Source organism: Dioscorea cayenensis, chromosome 1, assembly GCF_009730915.1.
Source record: "Dioscorea cayenensis subsp. rotundata cultivar TDr96_F1 chromosome 1, TDr96_F1_v2_PseudoChromosome.rev07_lg8_w22 25.fasta, whole genome shotgun sequence".
NCBI classification, from domain to species: Eukaryota; Viridiplantae; Streptophyta; class Magnoliopsida; order Dioscoreales; family Dioscoreaceae; genus Dioscorea; species Dioscorea cayenensis.
The window spans coordinates 1699769-1712304 of NC_052471.1; the positions used below are offsets into that span (position 1 = coordinate 1699769).

The 12536-nt window shown below is 28.5% G+C and overlaps 1 protein-coding gene across 1 annotated transcript; it reads right to left on the minus strand.

The window, feature by feature from the left end:
• Positions 1-8793: 8793 nt before the first annotated feature.
• On the minus strand, positions 8794-10075 carry LOC120276203 (transcription factor MYC2-like). The gene has a single exon (XM_039282949.1). It carries the CDS (start codon positions 9608-9610, stop codon positions 8807-8809), a length of 804 nt encoding a protein of 267 aa, XP_039138883.1. The 5' UTR covers positions 9611-10075; the 3' UTR covers positions 8794-8806.
• Positions 10076-12536: the final 2461 nt, after the last annotated feature.

A 12536-nucleotide genomic window follows, 5' to 3' on the forward strand; every position in this document is an offset into this window, starting at 1 on the left:
TTTTTTTTCATCAAATCTAACATATATACATACATGCATACATACATGAAAAATACAACACCAAGAAATCCTTACCAAGCCAAACCATTCCTCCGGCGAGCTTCCTCCGACGATCTCCAAGTCTCTATCCTTAAAACTTCTAATTTCTTCCCTATTTCTTCAATTTTTTTTTCTATCAGGTTACTGCAGCAGGATGAAGGAGAAGAAGATGAACAAACCCTCAAACTCTAGATTTTTCTCGGGACTTGTGTATTTCAGCCGAAATTCACTTTTAGTCCCTCAAAACATAATTTCTTACAAAACAGTCCCTGAAAAACTCATCAATTGCCCCTGAATTATGAAATAGTATTCTCAAAAGGTCCTTTCAAACTATCCAATGGTCCCTGGATTATAACACAATATTTCAAAAAGATCCCTTCCATCTTACCTTTCAGTCCTTGGTTTCCATAAACATTTCATATCAATTCTTTTTCTATTACTCTTTAACCCAAAATCTTTTAGAAACTTTCCATTTAGATCCTTAGTCTTTCCACTTGGGGTTTCTCAACAAGATTACTCTGTAGAAAAATCTTACTGCAAACTGTAGTAATACCCTAAATATATTTTCCAACAATTATCCACAGGTTCACGGTATTACAATACTGGTCATGAATAGTACATTATTTTTAATAATAATTTATTTTACAAATTTAAAGAAAGGTTAATTTTGTATAATAATAATTACATATAAAACAACACCATGGCCTCCAATCTTGTGAATATGACAATGGAATCCCTGCTGCTAGTCTACATATAATTCTTTAGACTTCACTTTAAATGTTTAAAGAAGATTTTGCCATTCAAAATATTAAACATAACATAAGATTGCATAAGTTATGGATCACAAATTTTAAGTTGAATTCAAATTTAAATTAATTTCATTGAATCGAAATATAATTCAAGTTAATAGCTTTATATATTGTTAAGCTATTAAAAAAAGGTTTATTTTTCCCATGTTTGTCAAATTAGGTCCCATATTACTGTAGGGTAAATTTTCTAGTAGGTCACTAAACTTTTGCCTCATTTTCATTTTGATCATTGAACTTCAATTTATATCAATTTGATCACTCAATTTTAATTTAATTTCATTGTGGAGTAAATCAAGATATTTCGGCCCTCAAATGAATGATGTGGCTCTTTTTTTATGACATTGACACATCCAATAAACCTAATAATGTGTCATGGGGAAAACTGACTCGGATTTTTCAGATAGCCATGTAATCAATTGAGGATTGAAATCCTTGATTTACTACCCTGTAAAATTAAATTAAAATTGAATAATCAAATTGATATAAATTGAGTTTGATGATCAAAGTGAAAGAGCCAAAGTTTAGTGGCTTAGTAAAAAAATTTACCCCAAATATATATATATATATATTATGTCATTAAAACTAAACAAATGTTTAGCCCAACAAAGTATTGTTGGGCCCAATCCAATAAGCATTTGCTAACCTTTAGTTAAACTTTGGAAAAGTACATGCCAGTCCTTGGAAATTTCAAAAAGACCTAAACTTATTAACACCCCTAAAAATCTTTTTTTTTTTCTTCAAAACTTTATCCGTGATCATTTTTGTGTAATGCTTTCATCTTTTTCCCATTGAAAAGGGAAATTTTAAAAAATTTAGGATAAAACAAGGATTTAAAAAAATTAAAATTTTGAAGTATGAGACATTTTAAAACATTTAAAAAAATTAGGAGTATTTTTTTATTTCAATTTTTTTTCATTTTAAAACAAAGATGTTTTAAAACATTTAAAATAAGGATTTTTTTCTTTTTTTAATTTTTTTATAAATTCACGACAAAAATCTTCATAAAGAAAATGAGGGACATGCACAGAAATGGAGTAAGTTCAACAAACACGTATACTTTCACTTTGAGTGGATTTTGAGATTCCATCTTGAATCCTTCTTCAAATGAACAATATACCCAAAAACCATGTACTAATATATCAAGATACCATTGGTGCTGTACATAACTTAAAACAAGAGAGGCTAACATAACATTAAAAGTTTTTTATAAAAATAATCAATATTAAAATTGTACTTCATATTCAAATCATAATGTCTAATATATGACAAACTAAAACACCTTATTAAATATCAAGAACAACATCATTCAACACTATATCTGGTGAAGCAACAAGTACTTACTTTTCCTTTAATTATTTTTTTAACATCAATAAAACAAATTGCTTTAATGTTAATTTCCCTTTAATTATTGTTAACCAAGACTAATATAAGATATTAAACTTAGATTAAGCGATATTAATAATAACAAGTCACTTTAGGTTGACATAAAACAAATCTTTGTCGGTGAATTAATAAAAGTGAAGGAAAAAAAAAATAGTTGGTGAATGAAAAGGAAAAAGGATGAAAAGAAAAGAAAAGAAAAGGCCACATTTTCCTCACCTTTATTATTTTATTTTATTTTATTTTTTCTAAAAGAAATAAACAATTCATATACATCTTAATTCTTAAATACAAGAATAAATTTATGGGCCTTCACATGTATTCATCTAGACACATCTCAAAGTGACATATATTATTTTTTCTAATGATTTTTTCATATTTTAACTTTAATAAATTTACATGTTGAAAAATAAATTTATTCATATAATTTATATTTATATCTTAATTCGATGAACTTTTATATACGTTTGATAAATAAGTTATGATAATAATCTATCAATAGAAGTTTTCCAAAAATACAAGTGTGATTAGAAGATTTTATATGTAAACATATTCACATTTATTTATTTATTTATGTAGAAATATAATTGTTTTGACAATATAAACTTTAGAATTTATTTAATGTTAGATTTCATTTAATCAAATTAAAATTTGAAAGTTAATGCGTCTTTTCATGTGATGGTAGGAAATTTTCATCAAAGTAGGAAAAAAAAAATGGAGCTTAAAACACAAGAAAAAGTTGGACAAAACAAGGTTCCAACCAATCTTTTTTTGGTGTGATTTGGAAATTAAAAAAAAATGTGAAAGTGATCTTAAAAAAATAAATACGGTGGTTGATTTTTTCAATGATACTCAAGTCTTAATTTTTTTTAATTTATGAAAACTTATTTTCTTCTACCTTTTATTTTATTATCAACCATTAAATACATCAGAATAAAGACATTGGAAAAAAAACTATTGGTGGCATGATATCTCATTAGAACAGTAAATAAGCAGGCCATGAATTATAACCCTCATAGTTTTGGTATTGTACATATTCTCCACTTTTTCAGGGTTACATGACAAAAAGATTTACAATTACTATAGAGTTATGATTCACGATATATCTTAGATGTATTTGACAACCCGTTATTATCTCATTTATTAGTATTAAGTCATCGTTTACTTGTCAATTTGACAATATTTATGGCCTTTTGTTAAAAAATTCTAAAAATCAGTCATAGACTCATAATGTTATAGACTTATAGTACTATATTTTAGAATTTCTTATACTTTGTAATATAGAAATACTTCTGGCCACAAAATTTATAAAAAAATTGTGGCTATGTTCAAGGGGTAAAGTTTGTGGTGTTTAAAATTTCTTCTTCTTCTTTTTTTTTTTTTTAATGGGAAAAATTCAGGTTGACGATTAAAACAAGTGACCTCACATTATGTATGTCACTATGAAAATGTTAGTTGCGCAAAGGGTCACGTAACTTGTGTAACGACATCCTAACAACCCTATCCATATACTATGTATTTATTTATTTAAATAAATTTGATGACTAAAAATTCAAAATTATTGGTAGTAATATACCATATCATTAATTACAAAAATAAAATAAAATATTAAAATATTTTAATTTATTAATATTTATTAAATCAAATTTTCTGAAAAGATTCAGTTTACCTCCCTTGGCTTTATTCCGATTTAATTCTATCAATTTTGACTCGAGTTTTTATAATTATGTTTTTGTGATTATTATTTTTTGAATAATTTGACCTTTAATGTTTTTATTTTATTTTATTTTACTAAATTTTCACATTGTTTCCTTTTAAATAAAAGTTAATAATTTACCCAACATGTGTTAGATTTTTATATTTTTGATGCTTAGTGGTATATGTAGAACATATAGTCTTACTGACAAAGTCTCGAAACAGTATTTCGATCACTATACCTATATATAAAACTCATTACTGCTTATCACTATAATCGATGTAGATCTTATATTTTTTTAACAACTTATTGGTTCACTCACTTGAGGTTTGAGCTTACTTAAGCTAAGAGTTTGAAGTTCAAATATTTGCATATGTAAACCAAACAAAAAACTATTTGCCGAGGTTTGCCTTTTTATACTTTATTGTGTACTAATTACCATTATAAAATAAATTACATAAGACCAAAGGACCCTAGGAACATGGCTTCGGGTGTAGTTGGATTAAGGATTTAAGAGGGAATGTAAAGTAAATTTAGGGTTAAGGTGGGTCAATATGGACCCTTCCTTTATTTAGATAAACATTTTTAATTTAATGAAAAGAATGAAAGCCTCAACTCTAACCTTCCAAACCTTTTGAAACCCCTCTTTCTTTAGCCCTCGACTTGCGGTGTCGGGTGAGAGAACTTCCAAATTAAAAATTTTATAAATTTAAAAAAAAACAATAATGCTCTTAAATTTTTTAATTATTTACTAACTGTTTAGCTTTATTCTATTGACCACATTATCTTATGGGGAGAGGCACTATAGAAACAAGATAAAAAAATTAAATCTACTATTTGTTTGTTTGTTTGTTTTTGCCATTTTACTTGATCTCTCTCCTTTACATGGTTTCATTATAATTTTTTTTTAGATCGTGGAAACCAAAGCTAGGAACAAAAAACCTGTCAACAACTAGATATCACACAAATTTCATTATTTTAGATGGGGTTTTTTACATACAAAGATGTTGAAAAGTTTTACCGTCAATCTCAGGTTGAACATGTTCTCTTTCATTTGAATCTCTTCTTTAATTATATCTTGTCTTCAGATTCCCTAGTTTCGATGAATTTTTTTTTCTAATTGAATAGGATACACAAAATTTTATCGGATGGATTCGATATGTATCAAACACAGGATAAGATATACGCTTATCATATCCATATCCTTTCCCTATTCCTATTTAATATCATGTTCACCAAACATGGGTCTAAATTTATAATTACTAAATTATAATCATATATCATTTTCTTCTCATATTAAAATATAATTATTCAAACAAGGTTTAATCCTTTCTTTCCTTACCAATTGCCTCTTAGCTTATTGGTATAGGGTCCTTTGCGTAAGGTTCTCGTTAAACCTAAGATCAAAACCTACAGAAGGTGAGAGCACAGTGTTCTTGAGCTTGCAGATGCGCTCCATATAAGTGAACCTTAAATAGCAGTGCTTGTCGCCTAGTGTAATCATGTATTTCCTTTCTTCCTCACTTTCTTTTTTATTTTTGATTTGTGTTTAAAATTACTCGAATCGTATAATGCTTCATTTGTATTGATTTAAACCCCAGAACTTCTAAAGGCTCCGTGAGTCAACTAATCTGATAAACATAAAATTAGTGGCTCAAAAACCAAACTGGTTCCATACTTGTATACCCTTAACATTACTCATGTTTGTCCCTACTGCTTCAATCTCACCTCACATTATATATTAAAAAAATTCCACTTAATTGCATGTGGGGAGCATGTTCTTTAAATTAAAACATAATAACAAACCTCCCTTTCTATTTCTTGCACACTTGACACACTTTTTTCAGACAGTACAAATACAGAAATAATTTAAAAAAAAGTCAAAAATTCCGGCAACAGATATTCAATTTTTTAAGATCACATTACTTAAAAAAAATATTAAAATTTAAAGTTCGAGTACGTACATATTTTTCACAAAGTCTTATAAAAACAGACAAACTATTCTATAGTACTTAATGACTTGAACAGCATAGTCTCTGAGCGTGTCACACATTGTCACCTCTTTAATTAGAGTCTAAATACATAGCATGGCTATGAAGCTCCAAGGCCTATTGACCACAAACAATGTGGCATTCTTTGGTTGTGAATCTCCCAAATCTCATCACCAAATGACTTGTTATATCTTACCAGTTAATCAAGTAATTTATTGGACCTTCTTTGATAAGAAAATTCATTTTTGGTTTTGTTGTTGTATTTGTTATAATTATTATTAGTTATTTCTCTGGTTGATGATATGCAATTCACTCCATTCATTATTAGGACCCTACTCACAAGCATTTGTTATATTTGTTGGTGTTGCAATTCTCTTAGCGTCATAAAAAGACATCCATATATTCAGGTGTCTGGCTGATAGCCACAGATATTAAATCAACCATACATTAGGAGGGATATTATTATTATTATTATTATTATTATTATTATTATTATTATTAGTTTGTAAATACAAAGATTTAAACTTGAAAACTATTAACTTGAGTGACCAAATCATTTATCATTTGGACCACTCTTCCTGGTATCAAAATTTTATTTTATTTTATTTATTTATTTATTCAGGTGTCTGGCTAGTAGCTACAGATATTAAATCAACCATACATTAGGAGGGGATATTATTATTATTATTATTATTTTGTAAATACAAGGATTCAAACTGGAAAATTTACTAACTTGAGTGACCAAATCATTTATCATTTGGACCTCTCTTGTTGGTATCAAATTTTTATTTTATTTATTTATTTATTTGTGACGGTCTTACTCATGGCCTCATTGAACTCTCTCCATAGCGCCACTATCTCTTCCCTATATATGATGCTCGTTGTCGTTGCCTTACCTTGCTCTCTCTTGTACCTAGCCTTCACTCTAGACACCTCATGACTTCTTTTGAGTTATCTCCTGATGGTGGACAATGAAATAGAAAAGTACTACAAGAAAGTTACTCCCTCCGTTTTTAAATACATGTAGATTAAGGATGTTGCACAAGAATTAAGGATATCATTAAATTATCTAAACTTTAACATAAAAACAATCAAATTACTAAACTACCTCTCTTGAAATCATATATTTCTTTTGGGACTATAAATATTACTCTCTTCATTAGTATAACTTTAGAAGATGGGTAAAATTTGGGGAGAGGAAATATTGCTTTGATATTATAAAACGACAACTATTTTGGAATAATTTTTTTTTTTTTCAAAACGACATGTATTTTGGAAACGGAAGGAGTATGTTATAACGACTAAATTTAACAACAGATTTTTAAATTTATTATTATATATTAACAACATATGGTTGATTTATATATCCGCCTCTACCGATGTATTTTTAGCGATAAGTAGGCACAAATTTATTTATTATGTTTTTAACAATAATATTTATATCATACCTATAATGGTTAATTACCTAGATCCCGTCAGCAACAGGCCGCTACCCCGTCCCTCCTAACCCCACGATGTTTAAAGTCCATGTTTACAAGTTTTAATTTATATATTGAAGATTTTTTTTATATATATAAAAATCAATCTAGCTTATATTCTTTATCATTAATAATAAATTATGAAATAATAAAGGAACATATACGAGTTATTGTTGCCATTTTACTTATTGTTGTCCATGATTAAACCATTACTGTTGCATAATTTTTATTGATTTATTATTTAATTTTTAAGAGACGAAATATTGCATAAGCAGTGTGGAGAATCTAATAGTTACTATTTGATTTGAACCTAATTAATACCTCAAATAATTTATTTAATTTAGTACTTGAATTAATTAGTTGATGTTAATGATACTGAAGCTTGGAGATTTTTTTTGTTGTTTTGTTATTCATTGCCCTCTAAAAGTTGATCCATGATTTCACTGAAAGATACTATTCATTTATTCAATATAATCACACCATAATATTTTTTTTTCTGTTTCTTTTTACTTGTTACGTTTAAGAGTTTTTTTTATTTACTCATTTAAAAATTTTTTTATAATATTAAATAATTATTTTTAAATTTATTTTTTTAATTTAATGTATTTATATAATTTTTAATAAATAATAATTAATTAAGTATTAAATCATATATCTAATTTAGTGAAATTTTAAATAGGGGTAATTTTGAAAAGTAATAAAATTTTTTATAAAATAGGTAAACAATTAACTTCAATAATTTTTTTTAATCAATATGAATTAAAGTAAATAAGAAAGTAAAAAAATTAACTTAATTAAGCTCCTTGAAAAAAAGTGTCATCTCATTCTCTTCAAATTTCAATTATTCAATGACACATCTCAGAATGATAAGGATTTTCTCTTTTAACCAACGCTCTTGTGAAAAACATGGTAAAATAAGTGGTAACTTTTTATTTATCTATTCATTTATCTTTTTATATGTAGATAAATCACACACACATTTTATTTAAGTCTTTATCATAAATGTAGAAATTTCAATTGCCCCACCACCACACAGTTTGAAATTTTTGTTTGTTAGTTTTGTTTTTATCTTCGAATTAACACATTAAATATCTTAAACTAAATGATATTAATTATTTCTTTAGTCCACGTGAGATATAGCAAAACATGAAAATAAATAAAATTATATAATTCTCATAACCTTCCAAATTAAATGTACCCTTTGCAAAATAATTAAGAAGCCAATGTATTATAAATTTTGTTGCATCTGATCTTCTCAATATATATCATACCAAGCTCATTATTCTACATACAACAATCACGTACATTATAACCACAAAACAAACACATAAGCACAACAATGCAAAGACTTCAAACTAAGCATACATATATATATATATATTTTTTAATTAATGATAATATTAAACTAGTTAATTAGAAATAGTTGTTCTTCATCAACTTAGAAACCAATGCAGCTTTTAGGGTTTGCTCACACTGAAGTTCAACCGGAACCCTAACAACCACATCCTGCAACATGAGTTCATGCACACTAGAAACACTGGCACGGTGCACCGGAAGCTCCAACTGCCTCAGAGCATCCATGAGCAACGCTGCCGGATGGCCACCGTTCTCTGACCTCACCCGGATAAGCGCATCTATACCCAAGAATCTCACCTCTACCTCCATGCTTTCATCTTTATTAACTCCATTGATCAAGGTGGGTGGTTTATCCATAGTAATCATCATCATCTTCTTCATCTTCAAAGCCTCGGCTTCGAGCTCTTCCACCTTCGTCTTAAGCTCATTGATATAAGAGACAGCGTCGGAGAGCAACGATGCTTTGTCCATGCGTGACACGTTGGGGACGGCGGAACGGAGGGCGTAGAACCGGCTGTTGAGCTTCTCTCTCCGTTGTCTCTCAGCTTCAACATGGCTCCCCGGAGAGACTTCCTTTGCCACTGCTTGCTTCCGGCCACGTTTCTTTGGACGAGCTGTGAGATCAAGAACTGAGCCACCACCATCAGACTCAGAGAGGTCTGAGTTTAAAGAAGATAAAGTGGTAGTATTTACTGGTTCTTTCTTGAGAGAAATAATTGAATGTGATGATCCAATTGGAGAAGAATACAAGGATTTGAGCTGATGGATAAAGGACAAGTTTTCAGGGGATGATGAGGGATGAGCCGAGTTCGAGAACGCCAGTGCCGGAGATGGGGATGCAGACAAGGGTTTGAATGCCATGAAGAAGAGCTTCACGGACACGGGAACAGTTAGATAGATGGAGAGAAGTGGATGTGGTTATCCAGATTGGGGTGGATGAAGAGAAGCAACGAGAATGAGTTGTAGAGGTGTCAGTTGAAGAGAAAGACTTAGTTAGGGAAAGAAGATAAAACCATTCAGTGTCATCAGAAGATAATGAGTTATTTAGGATGAGGCCATCAGACCAAGAAAGGGAGAGGAGATCAGGGGAGAGACGCCAGAAGATGGAGTAGGACCAGGAGGAGGAGGAGGAGGAGGAGGAAGAGAGGGATTTGAGAAGACGGTGGAGGAGAGGAGAGGGAGATGGGGAGGTGGGAGAAGGGAGGATGTGGAGATCCTCCATTTTTTGGTGGTGGATATGGAGATGGAGAAGGAGAAGGAGAAGAGCAGTGTGGAGGTGGTTAAATGGAGAAGGAGAATGAGAACATTGAGAATGATGGGTAGAATGAGTCTAAGGGAGAGAGTGTTAATTAGTGGCTGAGGATTTGAGTAGCACGGTTGCCATGTGGAAACACATATATTGGTATGAGACTTGGAAGTGACTAAACATCATTGGATTAGGGCCACATTTATTTATTTATTTATCTATTTATTTATAACCATCTCGTAACAAGATAGTAGTGCGTTTATTTTTTATTTAAAAAACTAACGCAAGAGTGAATTTATTTTTTTTGTGAGATTCTGTCACAATAAGATATTAATGAGTTTATTTTTTATGTGGGAGATCGAGAGTTTAATTCTTTCTAAGAGTAGTATTCAACGAGTTCATGAATAGTGATGGTGTTATGAAAAAAAAATTATAGACAGATAATGCTTTTTTTTTCTTCTTCATTATATGCATGTACATTAGAATAACTGGATCTGTTCGATTAAGAAAATTAATTAGTTTTAAAATTTAATAAAAAATTTACTTCATCTTCAAAATTATTTAATCTTTTTAATCATGTCTCTTACCTTATAATTAATGTCTATTTTGAAAAAAAAAGTAAAATTTTAAAAATATGTCATAAAATGACTGATTAAAAAAAATACAATGTAACAGGGCATTTATATAAGAATTCAACGAGCAGTTATATTTGTTAATATAATGAAATATAGAAAAAATTTGTCCACATATCTCTATACGAGGTGATTATTGATATATTGCTATCCTAATGTATTCATGCAAAACTATCCCTTTCTACTTTTGCTTTAAGATGAACGGAAAAAAAAAAAAAGTAATAATAGGTGTGTATTAATAAATAAGAATGATTTATAACGTCATATAAATTAAAGTTATTTTTAATTATCAGGTGTTAATTTAAGTCATAAAAACTTTGCTCATTAAACAAGTGATTTTGAATGCAATGTTTTATCCATGTTGAAAAATATTAAGAAAAAAATATTTTTTTATGAAACTCAAATACTTTACTTGATCTATTTTTTTTTTATTAGATCATCTGTTTCTTATATGTAAATTTCAATTTTTACATGAATATTAAGAAAAAAACCTAAAATATAAGGATTTTATGGCCTTATTTTGATTGACTTGTTAAAAAAATACTTTTCTCCAATTTAATAAAAGTGTTTTTGGAAAAAAATGTGATTTTTTCAGAGTAAGTTAAGATTTTTTGTATTTTGTGTTTGATTAAACTTTTACGTAAAAAGCGAAAAGCGGTAAAAATAAAGTAAAAAAAGCAGTTTTTTAGAAGTTCTGGTCACGATTTTTGAAAAAAATAAAGCTGTTTTTCAGTTTTTTACGATTCTTTGTCAGAAAAGCCGTACTAAATATTTTTTTAAATCGAAAAAGTACTTTAACTTTATAAAAAAACACTTATGAGTTTTTTAAAAGTTTATTCAAACAAACCCTATATCGTGGAACATTTACAGCCATGAGATTAAAGGAAATGTCAAATGACCTAAATAAATAGAGTTCGGATCTTTAAGGAAGGTTACATCATGTGTCAGAGTGATGTCCTGCCTGTTTGATTGCCTTCAAAATACATATACATCAGCTAAATGCATGCTCATCCTATGTTTTGACAAGAAAAAAGAGAATGTAGAGATATGTGTTGTGACTTGTGATAGGGTTTAAAGTGGATGAACCAAGCTAAAAGTATTTAAAAAAATTAATTTACAAATAGAGTGTGTGAAAAATTATTAGTTTTGTTACTAGGACTTTGAAAAATACATATTAAAATAAATTGGGTTTGGGGTTTAAGATTTAATCGAGATGATTGAAAATTGATTAATCCCTATATCGATCATATTACATCTGAGGATCTAAAGAGAAGAATAGTCAGACATGGTAAATACTGCACTAATCATGATCAATCTAATTTATAATTAAACTGAGAATTTATTTAAAATTTATTTAAATTTTTTAGTATGATAATATAACTTTTTTCATAATGAGTTAATCATTATATTTAATTTTTAATATAATAAAATTATTCTTTCCTCCTTTATTAGTGGTTTTTTTTAATTTTGAGTATTTTACTGCTAAAAGATATTTGATCTAATGGTTTTAGTTTTATTACAAAAAATATTTTATGAGAACTTTCATCGGTAAGTGTTTAAAACTCATCAAACACAGTAATGTTAAAAAAAAAATTTTAAGTGTGGGAGTAGGCTTGTAGCCCAATTCTAGTGTCGTCTGATACAAGCCAGACAATCAATTCCTATGCACATGACTTGTCCAAAAATAAAAAATTTTACTTTTTAAGTATTTTTATTTAATTTAATTTTGCTTATATATATATATATATAAGGACAAAGACGTCAATGCCAGAAAATGTCATAGATGTGATGCGATTTCCATACTTTTGTGCTTTTTTGAATTTCAAGTAAAAAAATATAACAGTGTGAATAAAATTATTTTAATAGAAATTTATATTAATTTTCTGCTAAATCAATAAATTATATATAT